The sequence below is a fragment of the Ovis canadensis genome, chromosome 7, assembly GCF_042477335.2.
Source record: "Ovis canadensis isolate MfBH-ARS-UI-01 breed Bighorn chromosome 7, ARS-UI_OviCan_v2, whole genome shotgun sequence".
In the NCBI taxonomy this organism is placed as follows: Eukaryota; Metazoa; Chordata; class Mammalia; order Artiodactyla; family Bovidae; genus Ovis; species Ovis canadensis.
This window is the reverse complement of record NC_091251.1, coordinates 83,877,064-83,899,249: the sequence shown is the minus strand read 5'-3', so window position 1 is coordinate 83,899,249 and position 22,186 is coordinate 83,877,064. Positions and strand designations below refer to the sequence as shown.

Below are 22,186 nucleotides of genomic sequence, written 5' to 3'. Positions count from 1 at the left end.
TACCAATGAGCCACCAGAGATGCCAGGTTTGCTAAGTGAAAGAATGAATGAACAACCACGGTGGGAGTGCCCAGCATGTGACTGGATGTGGAATGCCGCCACTCAGGAGAGTGGGCTGGACTGCAGGTGAAGATATAAGGGTAGAGAGCAACAGGCAGAGTGAAACCCCTAGACTAACACAGATTCCCCAAGGATATGAGTGAGCACAGCAATGGATGGAACCCTGGAGAATACAAACTGAAGCAGGATGCAAGAAGCCTAAAGATACAGAGAAGGAAGAGTCAGGGAGGACATCAACAGATTTCAGTGTTGTGGAGGTGAAAAAGTGGAAGGCCCCGAGGTGGAAGGAGTGAGGATATTGTCAGATGCAGTAGAGATGTCCTAAGACGAGGACTGAGAACTGCCAACTGGATCTGGCAATGCAGATGCCCCTGGTGACCTCATCAAGAGCTCCTTGAGTAGAATGGAGAGAAGGAAGCCAAGAGCCTCAGGAGTGGCTAGGGGAGAAAACAGAAGGTGAAGAAGAGGTGAGAGCGTACACAGGCAGGGCACACTCTGAAGATGTTTGGATGAAAAAGAAGAAAAACAATGGAAAGTACCCAAGAAAATGCTGGATTTTTAGGCTGAGAATGTTTGGCTATGTTTACTGATTGAGGAAAGAATCCAAGAGACAGGGAAGTGAAGAACTAGAGGTATGGAAGCAAAGCGTTTGAGGAAGCTCAGGTCTTTGGCAAAAGCAAGGACGGCTGTCCCCGGGACAGAGGCTAAGGAACAAAGACGGTGGGAATGCAGATAAAGTCAGGAGCAGGATGTAGCTAAGGGAGGTCACACCTGCTGCAATTTTCTTAATCGCTTAGGAAGCAAGGCCACCTGCTTCAAATGAAGCATGTAAGCCGCTCAGTCGTCTGACTCTGCGATCCCATGGACTGTAGCCCACCAGGCTCCTCTGTTCATGGGACTCTCCAGGCAAGAATACTGGAGTGGGTAGGCATTCCCTTCTCTAAGGGATCGTCCCGACCCAGGGACCACCAGGTCTCCTGTATTGCAGCTGGATCTCTTACCGTTTGAGGCACCAGGGTAGCAAGTAAATGGGGTCTTGAAGAAGATAAAGGTTAAGTCATCATGGAAGCGAATGGGAGAAGGACCTAGAGGTGCTGAGGATCACCACTCAGAACAGAGGGCAGATATCTGCAGTGGTGATTTGAGGCTCCCAAAAGAAGATCAGGAAGCAGAAACAAATACAGCAGCAAGGTCAGAACAGAAGACTGTTGAGAAAAGCTGGTATGTTTTGTAATCAGGAGGTGGCTGAACAAGAGAGACTCAGAGACTGAGGTGAAAGCAGGTGGTCAGGAGCAGAAACAGAATATTTGTCAAGATTTATTGTTGCTGTTCAGTCGCAAAGTCCAACTCTTTGTGACCCCACAGACTGCAGCACTCCAGGCCTCCCTGTCCCTCACTATCTCCTGGAGTTCACCCAAGTTCATGTCCATTGAATCGGTGATGCCAAGATAGTTGGCTATTAAAGTGGAAAAGAAATAGGATGGCAGCTGAGGATCAGGTGAAGAATTTTTTTCCATCAACATAACCAAAGGAGAAGCAACCAAAAGCAACTAAGGGATTATACAAAGTGTAGTCAGACCAGATAAGTGAGCAAGCAAGAATACATAAGAGGCCAGAGACGATGAATCTGCCCAGGAAAAGGGTGTAGCCTCTGTGAGAAGAGAGGTTTCCTTGGCAACTGGCAGAAAGGAAGAAAGGAAATGGCCATACTGAGGGACAGTGGGCACATAAACATAGAACTTATTGCAGGGTATATTTTAGCAGAGTAATAGAACCAGAATTTGTGTGAGAGGGAAAAAAAGGCTTGCAAGTATAATGGTTTTGGAGTTGCTGAAAAAACAAGAAACACACGAATTTTTGCTGAGCACCTGGTTATACACCAAGAATTCAGATGCATTCCTTGTCCCAGGAACAGTGCTGTAGAATAACTCCTTACGTCTGGCACTGGCAGAGCAGGCATGAAGGAAGGTAAAGGTACCACTGAGACCTGGCATCACTGAGTCAACACTGATTGGTGATCCCTAACTTGGGCTCAAGAGAACACTGAATGGACTAGGATGGGCTTAGTGATCAGATAAATCAGCAGGGGCCACGTTTGGGTCATGTGAGTTTGACAGAAGAAGCATTAGGATTAAGTTATAAAAGGCTTGACTTAGGTACATCATGTTGGAGGATCCAATTTGTGGGATTTTAAAATCTTCCTTCTCTGTATTTAACTTCTTTGAACATAGGGAATAGTCATCATAACTGTTTTAATGCTAATCCTAACATCTGTATTAGTTCTAGATCAGTTTCAATTGATTAATTGATTTTCCATTATAGGTCACATTTTCTTAATTCTTTGCAGGTCTGGTAGTTTTTGATAGGATACCAAACATTATCAACTTTACCTGTTGAGTACTGGATAGTTTTGAATTCCAGAATCTTGAACTTTGCTCAGGGACACAGTGAGTTACTTGGAAATTGTTTGATCCTATCAAATTTTGATTTTTAGATTTTTTTTTTAAGTGGGCCAGAACAGTGCTCAGCCTAGTGCTAGTTATTCCTCACCAGGCAAGCGAGACCTTTCTGTATACTCAACTCAGCGCTCCATGAGTCTTGATATTTTCCCATCCAGTTGGTAGGAACAGGCAGTATTCCTGGCCCTTTGTCAGCACCAGGCAGAGTTCTCTCTAATTCTATTGCAGGACTCTTTCCCCTGCCTCAGGTATTTCCTTATCCTGATTAGAACTCAAATACTAAAGGGGTCACTTTGCATCTTTGTGGAGTTCCTTTTCTTGGCAGCTGTCTCCACTCTGGTATTCTAGCCAGGGATCTCTAGCTGCCTTCTTCTTTATGGACTCTCTGATCCCCATCTCCTCAATTCAGGGAGTCCATCGGCTCCACCTGAGAGAAGGGATGGGGGAGCATCCAAGAATATGGGGAGGACTGCAGAAAGAGGACCTTAGCCATGATAGTTCCCACGTCACAGTCCATGAGTTGGAAACAGTGCTAGAAGCAGGAAGCAAGCACCCAGATCTAGACTCTGTTCACCCCTGCAGGCAGCAGCACTTCCCCAAGACCCCTAGAGAAAGAGAGTCCTTAACACTGCTTGGTAACATCTGTCAAGCTTCCCTACCTTCAGCCCTTTGGATTTGTATTGCCCTCCCTACATGTACCATGCAGCAAAGAGGCTAACCTAACCCAAATCCACACAGAAGTTCACAGATTTTCAGCATGCACTCCTCCTTCTTGTGCAATGAAGTTGTAATTTTGCCTCCAAGATGTGCAAGAGATATTTTAATTAATAATTAAGTACTGGATTTAGAGATGGACTTTCACTTGAATAGAACACCATCCTTAAGTTGAGAAGGAACTGGGTGTGGTTAAGCCCTAAACAGAACAAGCCACCCTGCAAACAAACCCTGCTTATGGGCTCAAACAAGAGACACCATCTGGTAATACAAAGACAACCAAGCCTGTAAAATTAAAACCACAAAAGTAAACACACACTTTGACTGATAAATAAGAAACTAATTTAATAAACTAAGACAAATATTTGGGAAAAGACTAAAGGCTACAACAACATCCACAGGCAGTGAACCAACTGCAAGGTGTGAATAAACAACAAAAGAAAACAGTGCTGTTTCGAGTTGATGAACAGCATGTTAGTCATCAGGCTGATGACCGAACCTAACAAAATCCTGGTGCAGCTGAAAAGATAGGAAGCCAGGGCCAATGCTGCCCAACAACTTAAAATGTCCAAGCTGGCACTTCAGATTAAGTCCTCTAGGGATAAGAAATTAACAGCAAGTAGCATATATCAGTTCAGTTACTCAGTCATGTCCGACTCTTTGCGACCCCATGAACTGCAGCACGCCAGGCCTCCCTGTCCATCACCAACTCCTGGAGTCTACCCAAACTCATGTCCATTGAGTTGGTGATGCCATCCAACCATCTTATCCTCAAGTAGCACATATAATCTGCTTTTAAAACATACTTTCATTCTGGGACCTAGAAATATCTTATTAACTCATTCTTCTTAAAATAGCTATGGGAAGAAGGTACTCATTGCATCTGTATTTCTGCACCAAATGAACCAGCCAACCGTGGGAGCTGGTTTACGATATGATCCCAAAGGATCGTTCCCTGGACCCACTGCTCCCTGGGTCATGCTAGACAAGGGTGTAAACTCTAATGCCTGTCCTGTTGTCCTGTCAGCATTCCTATGGAGCGATCGTGGCAGTTACATTCACACACACACACCTTCGGCCCTCACAAGGAGACACCATACAATAGCATCCACCCAGGCATCAGCTAAACCCTGAAGGGATGACTTTGGAAAAGATGTAGTATTTGGTCTGGTGGGCAAATTTAGGAAGAGGGGCAACCTATGATCCCTGAGGCCCAGCAAGCAGGAAACTGGTGAAACAGCACCCCATTACAGGGAGAAAATCCTTCCCATACCTTTTTTTCCATCCAGGGCTTCACTGACAGTAGCTCCCATCAAAAGCACTTAGACACACAGCCCGAAATGTGCCCTTCCAGAACATGAAATACGTGACAGGTTCAAGTGCTATCTAGGATTGGAAACAACGGCCGAGAAACGAGGCTTATATCATTATATCTTTCCCAGTGTCTTTTAGACGATTCACCACAAAGTACATGGAAACACATTAGGTATGGATTTGCTTCCTAATTGGGTGGGTACATAACATGCATCAGGCCACATACAATACTTTGTGGGTGTGTGCAAGCATGTATCATCTCATGTAACCTTCACAGCAGTCCTGGGGGTAGACACCACCAGTCTTGTGCTTTTCATCTAAGGCAACCATCGCTCAAGGTCACACATGGCTGGGAAGCACAGGAAGCAGAGCCGGGTCCATCTTATCCAAAGCTGATGCCCTTCTACCACCAACTCCACATCTTGAGCACAGTAAGAGACCCCCTCCCCCGACAGCAGTTCCCAGGGGACTGTGTCTGTGTGGTTCTGTTAATGACAGGGTTAACACTAACACCAGAAAGGAACTTTGGGGGGTATTCAGGAACCTGGAGACCTATTATCTAAGTTCAGTTCAGTTGCTCAGAGGTGTCCGACTCTTTGTGACCCCATGAATCGCAGCACGCCAGGCCTCCCTGTCCATCACCAACTCCCGGAGTTCACTCAGACTCATGTCCATCAAGTCCGTGATGCCATCCAGCCATCTCATCCTCGGTCGCCTCTTCTCCTCCTGCCCCCAATCCCTCCCAGCATCAGAGTCTTTTCCAATGAGTCAACCCTTCTCATGAGGTGGCCAAAGTACTGGCGTTTCAGCTTTAGCATCATTCCTTCCAAAGAAATCCCAGGGTTGATCTCCTTCAGAATGGACTGGTTGAAAGCCTGACTTATTTTCTTGATTAAAAAAAAAATTACAAAAGAGAAAGAGTTCTCTCCCTACCCTTCCCCCTAAAACTCCCAAGAACATGAGACTCTGTCTGACCCCAAACCAGAAGTGGGAGTGCTTCTGGGGCCAGCTGGGATGCTGAACGGTGCGAGAGAGGAACCTTTATATTCTTCAGCAAAGGGAAAGTGTTTTCAGTTGACTCCAGCAAAGTGATCCTTCCCCTTAAAAAAACAATTAAGAGTGCCCCACGGCTACTACACACTGCCAAGAAGAAACACTGAACAAACACTCATCTGGGATTGCAGGCTGAGAGGTGGAGACATGGAGGTGTGAAGTCAGAGGAAGTAAGACAGCTGGGAGTGCTAGGGACAGGGGTGCCCTGGAGAACCCTGCTGGGCCTGAAGAGTTCAAGTTGAAACATTTCGAAAGCATTGCACTGTGCCACATACCAAACCAAACCCGTCTTAGTCCACGGGAAGTTCATGGTTCCTGGTTAGAGGCAGAGAGAGAGAGGACTGAACAGACACAGCTAGCATAGGGTGAATATCCTGCACATGAAACAGAACATCCGTAAGGCTGGACTTAGAGTGACCCTGGAGCATTCACAGAGGCACTATCAAGACCGTAGTGATTAGAATATCCACTAAGTGCAACCCCTGAGGCAGAGGCATAGAACAAGACACTCACTGACTGGTAACAGGCACCCTTGAGCAGGACTATTCCTCTGCATCTTGGCTGAGTGTCCCCACGGTATCCTGAAGGGCCAGCAGGAGGCATCAGTCCTACTGAGTCATCACTTGTTAATATGTTTAACAAAATCAATGGTTCCCTCTGACAGTTAAGTTCTGTCTTTGTCAATGAACCTCCCTAAAGTTCACTGTTGGAAGGACCCCTCCAGGTATTTTTAGGCACTCCTTTGGGTAGAGTCTAAGCAACCATTAGGTGAGACAGTGATACCCAGACATGCAGTCACTTCTACACAATGATTTCTGAACACTACAGACTTTGTTGTTGTTTTCAGTTGCTCAGACATGTACGACTCTTTGCCACTCCATGGACTGCAGCATGCCAGCATTCTCTGACCTTCACCATCTCCTGGAGCTTGATCAAACTCAGGTCCATTGAGTCAGTGATGCCATCCAGACTTACTTCAGAGTTATTACACCTTTTCTAAGAAATAAGTTATTCATTTCATTCCACTGAGACACCCAAACTCATCAACTGAGTTTTATCAAAATCCCTGTAACAGTGAGATTAATATAGGTAAACTAAATGCTCAAAGCATAATCAAGGGAACACTTTTAAACTAGCCCCTTCTGACATTCCTACTTGCTTAAAATTATCCTAATTCTTGCTCACCATGCGAACAGCTGCTGTTTTCATTTTCTGAGTATCAGCTATATTCCATAATACAAGTTACACAATAAAAATCAGGCACGGGGTCAAAGTGAGATCTTGTAGTTGATACAAGTCTTGGAATTGGCTGACAACCTGCTCCAATCACAGCTACTGTGCTGTGTTTAGTTATTCAGTCATGTCCAACTCTTTGCAACCCCATAGACTGTAGCCCACCAGGCTTCTCTATTCATAGGATTCTTCAGACAAGAATACTGGAGTCGCTTGCCATGCCCTCCTCCAGGGGATCTTCCAGACCTAGGGACTGAATCCAGGTCTCCTGCACTGCAGGTGGATTCTTCTACTGTCTGAGACACCAAGGAAGCCCAATCACAGCTAAGCCCCTGACAAAGTAAATCTGTGTATCAGGTCTATCACCAACAAATAACAGATCAACACCAACGGAGCTATGCCCAGCCTTCGGAAAACTTGATGATACCTTCAAATATTTTTGCAAAATTAACCCTCCTCATGATAGTGCTGAGAAAGTCAGTGTAAAGTGGAAGATATCAAACCTTTGAATCAGAAAAGTACACACTGAGTTATTTAATCTGTTCTTGGTTCTAAGAATTAGCATACAGGTGCCACTGTAACACAAATATTGATAAATAAAAGATGAAAGACACTTTCATATTCTTGTCATTTTTAAGGACAGAACACCAATCAAATCTTTTAAAACATATATATTATTTTTTAAATGTTGGCTTCTATTGTAACTGGAATCACTTTAAATCGCCTTTTCCTGATCCCAGCTACTCAAAGAGAAGGGGAAACACCTAGACGTTGTCTCAAAGCCAACATTCCCATCCTGATTTTAGACGCTCAATGCTGATTTGAGTCTCAGCATTAGCACCAAATTTAGACATATACATATATACTAAGCAGGCCCTTAGCCTCTGAGTCTCATTTTCTTCTCCCAAAGGTACAAAAACTATAACCCGACCTGTTTATGTCACAGCATTTTAAAGGTTCTTTTTAAAAAAATGCATTTGGGGTTTTGTCAACTCTTAAAAGACTACAGCAAAGTAATACACTCTACTATGCAGGTTTTTTTCCTGTGTTTTTTTTTTTTTTTCAACCTGCAAACTTCCCAATCACCAAAATTTTCCATTAATCAAATTAGATATGATTTAAAGTACAACAGGGGCATTCAAACTTGGCCAACCATTAAAACCAGTCTAAGTGCTTATTAGCAATCTGTCTTCCTGGCCTCTTCCCAGGAGATTCTGATTCAGTCTTGGGCCTGAAAAAAAAAACAACAAAAAACCTGCATTTTTCAAAATTCTCAAGTGATTTCATTTTTCTAGAACAGATCCTCCTCTCTTGCCATTTCACACTTTTTGAAGCCATATTTTCAGGACTTGGTAATTATCAATTGAAGGACTCAGATAATGGAAGTGTCCTTGTTTACACAAAATGTAGTAAGAATTAACCTTCAAAAAGTTATATACTAAGTCTCGTATGTGCCCAGACTGACCTTTAACCTATTTACTTCTCCAGATGTCACTCAGTTCAGTTCAGTTGCTCAGTCATGTCCAACTCTCTGTGACCCCATGAATTGTAGGACGCCAGGCCTTCCTGTCCATCACCAGCTCCCGGAGTTCACCCAAATTCACGTCCATTGAGTCAGCGATGGCATCCAGCCATCTCATCCTCTGTCGTCTCCTTCTCCTCCTGTCCCCAATCCCTCCCAGCATCAGAGTGTTTTCTAATGAGTCAACTCTTTACGTGAGGTGGCCAAAGTACTGGAGTTTCAGCTTTAGCATCATTCCTTCCAAAGAACACCCAGGACTGATCTCTTTTAGAATGGACTGGTTGGATGTCCTTGCAGTCCAAGGCATTCTCAAGAGTCTTCTCCAACACCATAGTTCAAAAGCATCAATTCTTTAGCGCTCAGCCTTCTTCACAGTCCAACTCTCACATCCATATATGATCACTGGAAAAAAACATAGTCTTGACTAGATGGAGCTTTGTTGGCAAAGGAATGTCTCTGCTTTTGAATATGCTATCTAGGTTGGTCATAACTTTTCTCCCAAGGAGTAAACGTCTTTTAATTTCATGGCTGCAATCACCATCTGCAGTGATTTTGGAGCCCAAAAATATAAAGTCTGACACTGTTTCCACTGTTTCCCCATCTATTTCCCATGAAGTGATGGGACCAGATGCCATGATCTTCATTTTCTGAATGTTGAGCTTTAAGCCAACTTTTTTACTCTCCTCTTTCACTTTCATCAACAGGCTTTTTAGTTCCTCTTCACTTTCTGCTATAAGGGTGGTGTCATCTGCATATCTGAGGTTATTGATATTTCTCCTGGCAATCTTGATTCCAGCTTGTGCTTCTTCCAGCCCAGCGTTTCTCATGATGTACTCTGCATAGAAGTTAAATAAGCAGGGTGACAATATACAGCCTTGACGTACTCTTTTTCCTATTTGGAACCAGTCTGTTGTTCCATGTCCAGTTCTAACTGTTGCTTCCTGACCTGCATATAGGTTTCTCAAGAGGCAGGTCAGGTGGTCTGGAATTCCCACCCCTTCCAGAATTTTCCACAGTTTATTGTGATCCACAAAGTCAAAGGCTTTGGCATCGTCAATAAAGCAGAAATAGATGTTTTTCTGGAACTCTCTTGCTTTTTCCATGATCCAGTGGATGTTGGCAATTTGATCTCTGGTTCCTCTGCCTTTTCTAAAACCAGTTTGAACATCTGGAAGTTCACAGTTCATGTATTGCTGAAGCCATGTCATTAGCATTTATTAAAACTCAACAAAAGTGAGTTTCCACCACATTCATGAACAGAAGATTCTAGCTGAACCTAAATTTTCTGACTGTGTTTTAGATAGGTCAGGTGTACAGTAAGAGTAATTTCCTAATAACCTATAGCTGGAATTGAATTATACCTAGTTATACTTAGCAGTGTATGGAATTGTTACATATTGCCAGATAGTACATTTGAATGCATATTAAACTATGCAACTGATCCTAATGTAGCTTAGAACAATAAGAAACCCTGATGGAATACACAGAACTCAGGATAGTCTTCATGATAAATTTAAAAGTTTTTGCTTAACAACTGACATTAAATCACTATAAATGGATGTAAATATGGTGCTCTACGGGCCCCTAGACAAAGAAGAAAGATTATGTTCAGCCAAATGGTAAGACAGCATCAAATATAGGTGAACTTCACTCAATTAACAAAGATGTGCTCCTGATGAGGGAAGTGACATTAACAGCATGCAGACTTTGTCAACAAGGATGCTAGCACCTCCTCTGAACTTCAGTGCTTGGTAACAATCCTCCCCTCTGCTAACACTCACTCACCCACCACACTCCCACCTTAGGGTTTTTTTGTATTTCCTGTCCCCTCTTCCCGTATCACAACCTCATGGTCCCTCCTTCCCTTCAGGTCGACAGCTCCAACACCAACCTAATTTGAACAGAACAGCACACACACAGTCCTCATCTCTGTCCCCTCATTCTGCCCTATTTTTTCCAGAGCATTTACCACTTGGCATATTATGTTAATTTGTCTAGTTGTTTGTGTCTCCACCCACACACCAAATTTTGACTTCTATAGGAATAAACTCAATGTCATTAGTAAGTACCGACCTACACACATGCACGCCTACATATATCACGTTATACATAAACACAGTGTGTGTCCAGAGAGAGTTCTCTTGATCCACTGGACCCAAGTGGTGATAGTTTAGAAGTACTACCCAATCCAGTATATTCTGTAACCCAAGTAAATTCACAGAGATAGCAACCGACTTTCTCCAAAACGTTAGAACTAAGTTACCACTTAAGAAAATCAAAGGCAATCTCTGACATACACAAAGAATATGTCTTCAATCCTAGACCACTAAGGCTCCCCTCGCCCACTCTCAACCTCACACAGAAGTCATCTAGTGCTGAACAGAAATTTCAAACACCAGGATGAAATCCTAATGCTGATGACAAGTTTCAGGGGAGAAGAAATTGGTCTTCCTGCCTCTTCACCTGCCCACTGACACAGGCGTTAGTTATTGGGGAAAAAACCTACTAAAAGGGATGTCAATGTAACTGGCCTGGCACACAGAACCTCTGCTGCCTTGTTCATTTGAAACAATGAGCAGAGAGCACTAGGGATGCTGGAAATGAAATTGAAGCACAATGAAACCAGACTCTGTAGCAATTAATTTTTCTATCAAAAAATTAAATCACTTGTTTTCTCCAGATCTCAGCTCCCCTGAGAGAATTCTGCATGAGTGTAATTCCAACTGAAAAAAATATATATTAAGCTTGAGAAAATGAAAATACTAGTCAGACTCTATGTTTTGCATGAATCTTGATTTCAGATGAATGTGCTGGTGGGTGAGTGTCACACAAGGTGAATCTGTGGATGCTTCCAACCATAGGTTTTTGAGCTATTTTTGCGGTTCAGCTTTTAGTGCTAACAGCTCTGACCACTTGCTCAGAAGTACTGCGACTGCCTTGTTCTGCTCAAATCAAGCAAAGGTTTAGCATCAAGCTGCCAATAGCAGCATCTCTAAAGTTAGAAACCACCATAGGTTTCTAGGTAGTTTGGGTGTCATTTCCTGACCTCCCTATTTTTATGACAAAGGGCTTATAACAAAAACCCGCTACAGAAGTACACCACACAGTAAAAATAATTAGAGAAAAAGGATAACAGTTTCAAAAAAAATGACTGAATTTTTCTGTTGTGTATATCACCTAATTGTCACCTAATGTCAGTCCCAATAGAGCATACACAAAAGCTTGTCAGTTCCTTCTTTAAATTATCACTAAAAGTGCTAGACTTCTGAAAGAAAGATTAAGGGGGAGATAACCTAGAAATTCTAGAGATAATTTGGCCTCAGGACCCTTTTCTAGTCTTAAAAATCAAGGGCTCAGTTTTGGTTTATGTGGGTTCTCTCTACTGTTATTTATCATGTTAGAAATTAAAATTGAGATTTAGAAAAATTTATTCATTTAAAACAATAACAAATTCATTGCATGTTAACAAATAACATTTTTATGAAAGATAACTATTTTTTAAAAAATTAAATGAGAAGAGTGGCATTGTTTTACAATTCTGCAAATCCCTTTAAAGTGTGACTCAGAGGCCAGTAGGATTCTTAGATCTGCTTCTGTATTCTATCTTCTATAAGACTGTTTTAGATGAAGTATATGAACAAAATCTAGCCTCGTACAGACAGTAGTGGAAAAGAGAGTGTTTTAATAGCTTTTTCAGGTGCTTCTTTGAGTCTATACCAAAACTTGACAACTGGTAGTTTAAGAGTTAGTTGCAATGTAGAATCTATATAATCGATGAGATTTTTATACTGTTACACGAAATCAATTAGTCTGTCTTAAGCTTTCAATGGGTCCTTGACTCATGCATGGTTTTGTAACATTTTGTATCGGTCATTTTGAAAATACAGGTTTACTGAGTTATGCAGATCTTCTTCCAAATATTAACCTATTTTACAATATTTTTTTAAAAAGCCTCACAATTGTTAATAAACAACAAATTCATAAGAAAAGTCTTTTAAGTACTGTAAGCTGACAAGCTCATGTGGTGAGTATAAAATTTCTAAAATTCTACCCATGCCTTGCAGGGTCCAGTTTTATCACCAGCATCACACTCAGCTTTTTGCTTGGAAATAACAAGCTCGTTTCATTCATTTTTAAGAAAATACCTGACAAAATCCTATGTCTCTATAACTACAGTTTGTCATTTTTTCAAGTAAAAAATGGTGTCCCATGGGGTGAAAAAAGTAGATTAATTATTCAAGTGTTCCTTCTTGAGACACAATAGTATTGTAGTATGTAGCAGAGTGCCTTATGCATTGTTGTTGTTCAGTCCCTAAATTATGTCCGACTCTTTACAACCCCATGGACTGCAGCACACCAGGCTTCCCTGTCCTTCACTATCCCCAGAGTTTGCTCAAACTCAAATCCATTGAGTCAGTGATGCTATAGAACCATCTCATCCTCTGCCACCCTCTTCTCCTTTGACTTCAATCTTTCTGAGCAACAGCATCTTTTCCAGTGATTCGGCTCTTCACATCAGGTGGCCAAAGTATTGGAGCTTTAGATTCAGGATCAATCCTTCCAATGAATAATCAGAGTTGAATATTCTGGAACTCCCAGAGATCTGCAGGACCACACTTAGGGAACCATTTAAAAGTTTATCATCAATAGTCAATGAAAGTAAGAGAAGTAGTCAGGATGAAGCCAACAATGGTTGAGACATAACTAGGCAAATATAGCTATCATATGCTAACTGAATTCATTTGACTTATAATTTTTCCAAGTTCTAGTTTAATGCTTTCATTAAGAGAACCTACTGATGATGATGGTAAAACTTAGCAAATCTCAAGCTCAGTCTTCCCAGAGTTCTCTGATCTATACCTGGTATTTAAGAAGGCAGTACCTTTCCCAGAATACTGTCAACCTTTATGTGTAAGAAGGGGGACTCCAAAGAAAGTCTTGCAAAAGAACATTATCCCAAAAGAAAACAAAACTCTGTGAAGGTTGGGATTATATCACCTATAGGACAGTTTTCATCCAAGGTAGAATAAAGAGAAAACATGGAAACACCTCCCCGATAGTTGATGGCCTAGAAAGATCTTGGACCTCAGCATCCCAGTCTGAGCTTGTGTCTGGGCTCCAGCACTCGTTACTCAGGAGACCACAGCAACTCAGCATCCCTGAGCTGGATTCACACTTGCATACTGAGGATTACATCAGCCTCAGGAGTTTGTTGTGAGGAACAAATGAAATAATATGCATGATGGCATGAACATACAGAGGGCAACTATTAGGAGGGTAAGAGGCTATCTTGCTACTGGAAGAAAATGAAACAAGAGCTGCTATTGCTCCTTGCTCAGTTTCAGGCTGAACACAGCATCTGGTCCTCAGAAGGAGCTCAATAAACGAGCCTGCTCTCATGGGAAAGAGGATCAGGTCAACCACAACATGGACAGTTTAGTTTCAATTCTTTAAAAAGATCATTTCTTTTTCCAGTTTTCCTTCTCTCCCCACTGCCTCAATGCCTCTTTGTTACCCTCCAGCCCTGTCTCCAACTCGGCAGTCATTTCCAATGGGAGCCACAGAACAGCCTGGACCACCAGGAGAACCAAAGTAGCCACTCGTCCTTCAGGTTGAATGTACAGAGAGAATACATATTTTTTGAAAAAGCTAACTTTAAAAAGATATATCAACAATATGTCGTCAGGCTTGAAACATGAGAAAGGAGTACTGAAAACTACCATCAGAGATGACTTTTTCCCCCTTTAAAAATAACACACAGAGAGTGCGAGAAACTGAGTTGCAGCCTTCAAGCAGTTAACACATGTTTTATCTGCCTCGGTGAACGCACCCATGATGATTTAGCAGAGAACATAATTACGTGTAGACAATTGGCACAGGAAATCTGAGCGAAAATGGTTCAAAAAGATCAGAATTTTACTCGATCTTACAGTGCACTCCCTTAGAAGAAAGAATACTTTTGGCAGATACCAAAATTCCGGCCCTTTCCATCCTCTCCCCAGGGGAAATGAGTATTAGCTCTAAGTAACATAATAAGAGTCTGAAAGAAGGGGAGCAATTCAAAGCTTCAGTGAAGCTTTCTCGATGAGCTTCAAATCCACAAATGACAAGTTCTTTGTCAGACTGTATTTTTGTTTATCTTTTAAGAAATCACTTTTTCCTCCAAAGTGGTACAGAATACTCTCAACTTTGCTTGGGGAACTTTGGGGGAAAGACACGTCCACAAGATTCGTCTACCATTGATTCTTTTGCTTTACATCATTCTTTAAGAAAACTATCTTAAAATGAAACTTTCTAAGGGCAAAATGTTATGCAATTGTTACTAGATGACTTACCTGTCATTCGTTATGAGTGAGAACTTTACAACAGAACGAAAGGATTTGTCTTACTCATTTCTTCCTACCTGCAGTTTTTGACTCACAGCTTAGTATTTATTTAGAATCTGTAAAAATATTTCTGAAGTACTCTAGTCATTTAAATTTTTAACTCTTCCTCTTCATCATACATAAAAATTGGGAATTAAGGATAAAATGTATACAGATAAAAAAGCACCAGCTTTATTATAAATGAGAGTAGATTTCATGTGTTCAAAGTTAAAGCATCATTTGGCTGTTGCAGAGGCAACCCACATACCATTTTTTGTTTAGGAAATAGGTATTTTAAATGTGTAATTTTGATTTCTTATTAAGGAGAATTTCAAACACATGAAAAAGTAGTCAAACTTATAAACCTACATGTAACTGTCATCTAGCTTCAAGAGGCAACTTGTGGCCAATCTGGTTTTACCTGTACCCTCTCTCCCCTTCTCCCACCTCTGGAATATTCTGAAGTATACCTCAGAAATCATTTTATCAGTAAACACTTCAGTATGTATCGCTCATAGATGCTCTGTTTTAAACAACCAAAATGCCACAATCACAGCTATATAAGGTTAATAATTCCTTATTATTATGATGTATACAGTCATACATTTTCCCAGTTGTATCTTGGGAGTTAGTTTTGCAATTCTTGCTTGATACATTTCACATGTTGAAGGTGGTTAATATGTTTCTCATTTGTTATTTTGATTTTCTCTCCCTTTTTTCCTCCAATTTTTAACCTTTTGCTATTTTTGGTCTTTCCTTGTCTTTTCTTTTTCTCTTCCAATTTTTACGCAAAGGAACCAAGTCTCTTGTCTTATCAAATGTTTCCACATTTTGAATTTTGCTGATTGTACCTCATGGTGTCATTTTAAATGTGTCCCTATCCCCCTATTTCCTCCACAGTGGTAGTTAGATGTGGAAGCCTGACCAGATCCAGGCTTGATTTTTTGGCGAGACTACTTCACAAATGGGATGGTGTACTCCCATGAGGAAACACATGTCATCTGGTTCTCACTCTGTGGGCCAGTCATTGCAGTATGAGATACTCTGAATTCAAGCAAACTTCACTTACATAAACTACATTATCTTCAAATCTTACACTATATTTCTTAATAGCATTACAGTGCAGCAACATCTTTTTTGATTTGCTGAGGGGATATCACTATTTTAACAATTTCTTTTGTTGCTTCTCTTCCAATTATATAAGTGATGAGTTTAGTTCAATGCATTTTCATCAATACTTCAAACCTTTTTTTTTTTTGGCCATTCCACTCTTCCAGGTAAGAACTAGCCCAGCATAGTGACCATCAAACAGAGCCATAGTGACAGCATCTAGAGGCTGCATTAAACGTCCAGGTTTCTTTCATCACTTTAATAAAATTTCAGCTCGATTAGGTGGCTGATCCAGTGGTGAGCTCCAGAAAGGTTTAGCCAGAGTGAAATAAATGACATAAGACAGTCCTTTCAAAACAATAAGTCAGTTCAACTGGGTCTTGGCAGCAGTGCTGAGGGGAATTCTATATCTGATCAAGAGTGATAACACCTTTCTTAATATGAACAATGGTGACGGGTTTTTGATCCAGTTGACAATGTTATGCCTTTCAGCTCTGTGACAGATCTCCATGAAGAGTTTTTCTTGCTCCATCTCAGTTTAATGTTGGGTTTTGAAGCAGGCTCATCCTCTCATCTCAGCATTAAACATAAATCTATACACAGCACACTTCATGATCAAATTGTGAAGCTACTGCTGTTAACACCAATTTATGCATAATTTTTTTTTCTAAAACTCTTTTATGTTCTGTCCTTTCTCCAAACTTCATTAGCAAACATTTTGATGTCAATTTGGAAGATGTTCTACCATCTGACAAAACAGTCCCTAACATGCAGTAAGCACTCAAATATTATTGAATAAGTAATAAATATACTAACAAAATGAGTGTTCATTAAGTAAACCTTCAACAGAGTTTGAGTAAGTTTCACAAATTATAATCTGTGAGCCAGATTCTTAATTGTTGGTGTTCCACAGAGTTCTGCTCTTAGTCAACCTTGGTTTTCTAAATCTTCTCAGTGGATCCCAGCCTCCAGACTGGCTCCCACTGGCAGCCAGAGCTATATCTCACACCTAGATCCCTTAACAAACTCTAGACTCTTATTGCTACTAAGCATCTCCTCTTGGGTTTCCCACAAGTGTCTCAAACTCCACCTGCTCAAAGCTGAATTCATCACTTTCTCCTGCTATGTTTCTAGTCTGGTGAATGCAAGACATCCTCTGAGCATCACCAGAGTCTCATCCTTCTTCATCCCTGACACCCCATGAGTTGCCAATTCCTGCTGGTTTCAAGACCTACATATTTCTCATAGCTGTCCCCCACTCTCCATTCATCCCCACAGATTCCACCTTAACTCCAGTTCTAGTAATCTCTCTCTCAGAAAACTTTAATTGTTTCTTCCTGGCTATCTATACCCGTCTCCTCTTATGATCCTAATAGCCCCCTGCCGCCAGCCTCATGTACCTATGGCTACCAAGTAAGATTTTCCCATTCCCTAAAACCCTTCACTGGCACCCCATCATGTCTGCGAGCCTAGAAGTAGTGTAACCATGCAGTTTATCCTCTAACCTGGGATCCTCATGAGACTGCAAGGTGATGCTATGAATGGTTTACACTGGTACTGCAGATAAACTCAGACTGTCCTGGGCAAACCTATGCATGCCTGTGGGCTCAGTTGCTCGTCTGTGTCTGACTCTTTTCGATCCCAGGGACTGTAGCCCGCCAGGCTCCTCTATCCATGGGATTTCCCAGGCAAGAATACTGAAGTGGGTTGCCATTTCCTTCTCCAGAGGAGCTTCCCAATCGAGGATTGAATCTACATCTCCTGCACTGGCAGGCAGACTCTTTACCTCTGAGCCATGTGCATGAGGCCCTCCTCCCAAGTCTCTGCGCACTTCCGGCCACACTCCCTCTCACTCAGCACCCCTCTCACTATGTTCAGTCTATGGAACTCTTCACTGTTCTCTCACCCCTATACCTGTGAACACGCTATCTGCCCCTCTTGAACCTTCTCCTCCACCAGCAATATTTCTATTGATTGTTCCACCATGCTCCTCCCCAGTGGAGCTTCCTCTAAAATCTCCTGGCTGATCTGATCACATGTTCCTGCCAGCCAGCACCATGGCTTGGACTTATTCCTGTGCTGGGCCCTGGGCCCCCACACTGTACACATAGGCTGCATCTGCCCACAGCAGACGAGCTCATTCCAGTGTCTGTATCTTGTTCATCTTTATATCCCCAGCATCTGTGATGAGATCACACGTCTGTACTCAGCAGGCATCGCTCATGTCATTTCTCATGTCATGTCTTATATTTAATAAAAACTCTTTTGCCTTAGCTGCAAATTCAGCACAATTATCGAAAGATGGAGAAGATGAGACAGGATGAAATAAGGACTAGTCAGCAGCTCCTAATGCCAGTCTGGTATATCACAGACCATACCTCCATTTAAGCAATTGCTTTTTAAAGGAGAGCCTTGGGATTATAGCATCTGTTAATGGCAGAACCCCTAGAGCAGGCCATGAAAGGGAAACAGGCATGGCAATAAGCCAACATCACATTAGAAACTGTCCACTAAATTCTTGAGGCTTCTAGTATAAAAGAAAAACTGAGGCTTCTAGTATAAAAGAAAATCAGTGTCGAAATAAAGTACACCTGCTGAGGATACATGGGTGCCTTGCAGGGGTGGGGAGAATGACAGGAATCTTGCTGCCATGACAACAGGAACATGGAGATGTGCCTTCATAGAACACTCTACACTTTCCTACACCTTCCATCACCTGACCTTCAAAATAACCCTGTAAGATAGATCAGATGTACACTGAGGCTCAACCAAGATTTCTTTCTTTTTGAACTTCACTTTTATTTTATATTAGAGTTGATTTACAATGTTGTGTTAGTTTCTGCTGCACAGCAAAGTGATTCAGTTATACATGTATCCTTTTTTCAGATTCTTTTCACATATAGGTTATTACAGAATATTGAGTAGAGTTCCCTATGTTATAGGTCCTTGTTATCTATTTTAAATATAGTAGTGTGTATATGTTAGTCCCAACCTCCTAATTTATCCTTCTTCCACCTTTGCTTTCCCCTTTGGTAACTATGAATTTATTTTCTGAATCTGTGATTCTGTTTCTGTTTTGTAAATAAGCTCATTTGTAGCATTTTTAAGATTTCACATATAAATAATATCATATGATATTTGTCTTTCTCTGCTTGATTTACTTTACTTAGTGTGATAATCTCTAGGTCCATCCATGTTGCAGCAAATGGCATCATTTCATTCTTTCATCAACCAACATTTCTTGAGCCTTGACAATCTCTCTGGGATCCCAGGCCAACGCCCCCTTCACAGCCTGAGCCACACCAGGCAAGCCTGACCTCACCCTGCTCCTTTATGTAAAGCCCTCCAGCACCCCAGGTGGGAACTAGAGCTCCAAATCTCCTACCAGCTGACCTGTCACCTGACAGCCAGACATGACCTAGGGTGGCTGACAGGAGAGAGGCCAAACCAGGGACATTCTCATAGAGCCAGGTCCATGTGCTGCCACAGCCGAGGCAGGAATGTGGGGGCTGGGGAGCTCCATTCCTTCCTTGAGTAACACACACAGAGACAGCCATCACATTCTCTGCATCTGACAAGGAAGCTGTGCCCTAAGGCTGCAGCAACGTGCCAGCTCAAGTTGAGCCCCAGCCTAGGAGCTCAACTGGCAAGATAAGGCTCCCACAGACAGAGAGATCAGCTCTGAGCTTCTAAAATACAGCCCACACAGTGATGCTACAGATCCTGGAACTTGAACATCAAAAATCTCCTTCTCATCAGTAAAACAGCCCTTTTAACATCATTTAAAAATACACAGGCACACCTAAGAGGGGTAGAATGCTAAGATATCAATCACTATCACTGCAGTATGAATTAGCCCATGAATCCCCTGTCTTCCTTATTAGCAAGTGTTCCTGGAGAGAGGAGATCACTGAGCATCTTTCTGGAGTAAGAGACACTTGAAGACAGAGAACAGGAAGGACTAACTTAAAGGGGAGGTGGAATTACCCAAGATGAACTTGGCCTGCCTCGCCATTTTACCCAGGGTCACCTCTGAAAGGAGTATTATTGCAATGGCCTAGTAAGAACTCACCCCAAGTAACATTTGACATTCTTTTTATCTCTATAACTAATAAATTAATACTATGAGAACATTGAGGACTATTCCAGCACCATTGTTATGATGTTTCTAGTGTACAATTAAGGAAGATAGAAATGTAATAAAATTTATTCTTAGAGAGACAGCATAACTCTAAAAAGAGATGTCATGTAACAACAACAGCACCATCAGACCTGCTCTAACACACATGGCCTTACTCCTCTGGCCCCTTGCAACTTACTGCAGCATATTCGGGTAGTTCAGCATATTCAGAATCTTATCCACTCCTCATTCATGCCTCTACACTCACTGCTGGGTTTGTCTACACCATGGTTGTACCCACCTTCCATGTGCTGTAAGAATGTTCTCTCAGCAATGTTCTGTAATATTACATTATATTTTATTTGACTGAGTTATGAACAGATTCATTTTTTCTCATGAATCATATCTGTTCAAAATGCCAAGCAAAACCAAAAGACTTGTGAGCAGGCAGAAGACCCCTAAACTATAATCTGGACAGTTTTTTCATGTTCAAGTAACCCAAGTTTCTGCTAATTTCAATATCAGAGCAAAAGGATAAGATGCAACAACTGAGACAAGTTGAAAAATACTAACCTTAAGATAATTTGCCCATATGAAGGAGAAGGGTTGAATGAGATAAGAGAAAATCATTTCTCAAAGGTGTCACCAATTTGCAAAATGCCAACACCAAACAGACAAACCATAAAGCCACACCTCTACAGAACTTTGCAAGGATTTTAGTAATGGCAGAATAGCTTGCAAAAGACTTACCTTGCCAACAAAAACAATTAAATATTTAGCGATGTATTCTAAAACAATTAATTGGAAACACTGGAAAGCCACTAGAAAAGGGACAGAAATTGCAAGGAATTTGATATGCAAATTAATACCACAAGTTATCATTCCATAGCCACCAGCATGTCTAAAATTAAACAGAATTACCACATCAAATGTTGGTGAGGACATGGAGTAATTAGAACTCTCATACATTGCTGGCGGGAATATAAGAATACAACCACTTTGGAAAATCATGTGAGTTTCTTATAAAGTTAAACATATATCTACTGTGTTATTCAGTAATTCCACTGCTAGGCATTTACCCAAGAGAAATCAAGGTGTAATTTATGTACAAGAATATTTATGGAAGCATTCTTCATAATAACCCCCAATAGGGAAAACTCCAAAATGTCCATCAGGACAAGAATGAGCAAACAAAATTGTGCTACATTTATAGAATGGAATATTCACCAATAAAAAAGAATGGAATACTAATATACACAATGACATGCATAGATCTCACAGAAATTATGCTGAGCAAAATAAATCAGACACAGAAGAGAACATGTTATATAGTTCCATTTATATGAACTTCCAGAATAGACAAAACTAAACTACAGTGAAAAAACAAAACAAAATATTGCATTTCCTATCTCTGGCAGCAGGGGATTAACTAGGAAAGGACACAGGGAACTTTCAGAAGGATGGAAATGTTATGTCTTGGATTGCAGTGCTAGTTACATGGTTGTATGCATTTGTCAAAATAAAATTCTTCACTTCTGATCTATTCAATTCACTGTATATAAACTTTACCTCAATTAAAAATAAAGGAAAGTGGGAGGTGAGGGTAGTGTCAGTGGAAGAGGAAAAGAATCACTCGAAGGACAGGATGAGATAAAGATTATAAGGAAGAGAATATGATCTTTCAATTTTTAAGACATTAAGAGGCAAACTAAAGGTTTGGCCCAAAGCCAAAAATTTAAGTACAGTTTAATAGACATGAATCAAAAAAGGCAAGAACTTCTTGAACTAAGAAGATGATGAATAAAAAACAAAACACAAGATTGCCAAAATTAGCAAATATATTTGCTCTGGCAACCAAAACCAATAGACCATTAGGCAATAAAATACCAACCAGCCTAATTTAAACAGTTAATTTTTTAAAGTATCTTTTTTTTAAAGTATCTTTTATAAAATATTCTTTTTATAATTTCTATGATAGAAATTCCTATTGAGTATGAACTCAATAGTACACAAATACCAGAAACCACCCCAAATTCATTCTTACCTTCAGTGAAACTCCCTGTTAGAGTTATTACGACAAACACTTTGCCTTCTGGCTCCAGATCCACCTAGAAAGAGAGGGAAAAATATGTTATATTCTAATTTTGAAGTATTCTTTTGGTGGATCTCAAAAAACTCCTTACAGAGAGGCCTCAAGGTGCAAATCACAGCCACAGATCAGATCTAAGTCTTTCAC

The 22,186-nt window shown here is 41.1% G+C and overlaps 1 protein-coding gene across 1 annotated transcript in view; it reads right to left on the bottom strand.

Annotated features, from left to right (window-relative positions):
• PRKCH (protein kinase C eta) overlaps positions 1-22,186 on the bottom strand; it is a 237,969-nt gene that overhangs the window by 141,135 nt on the left and 74,648 nt on the right. The window contains exon 2 of the mRNA XM_069596762.1: positions 21,995-22,058. Within this exon, the coding sequence (XP_069452863.1) occupies positions 21,995-22,058 (64 nt within the window). The remainder of the gene's footprint in view (positions 1-21,994; positions 22,059-22,186) is intronic.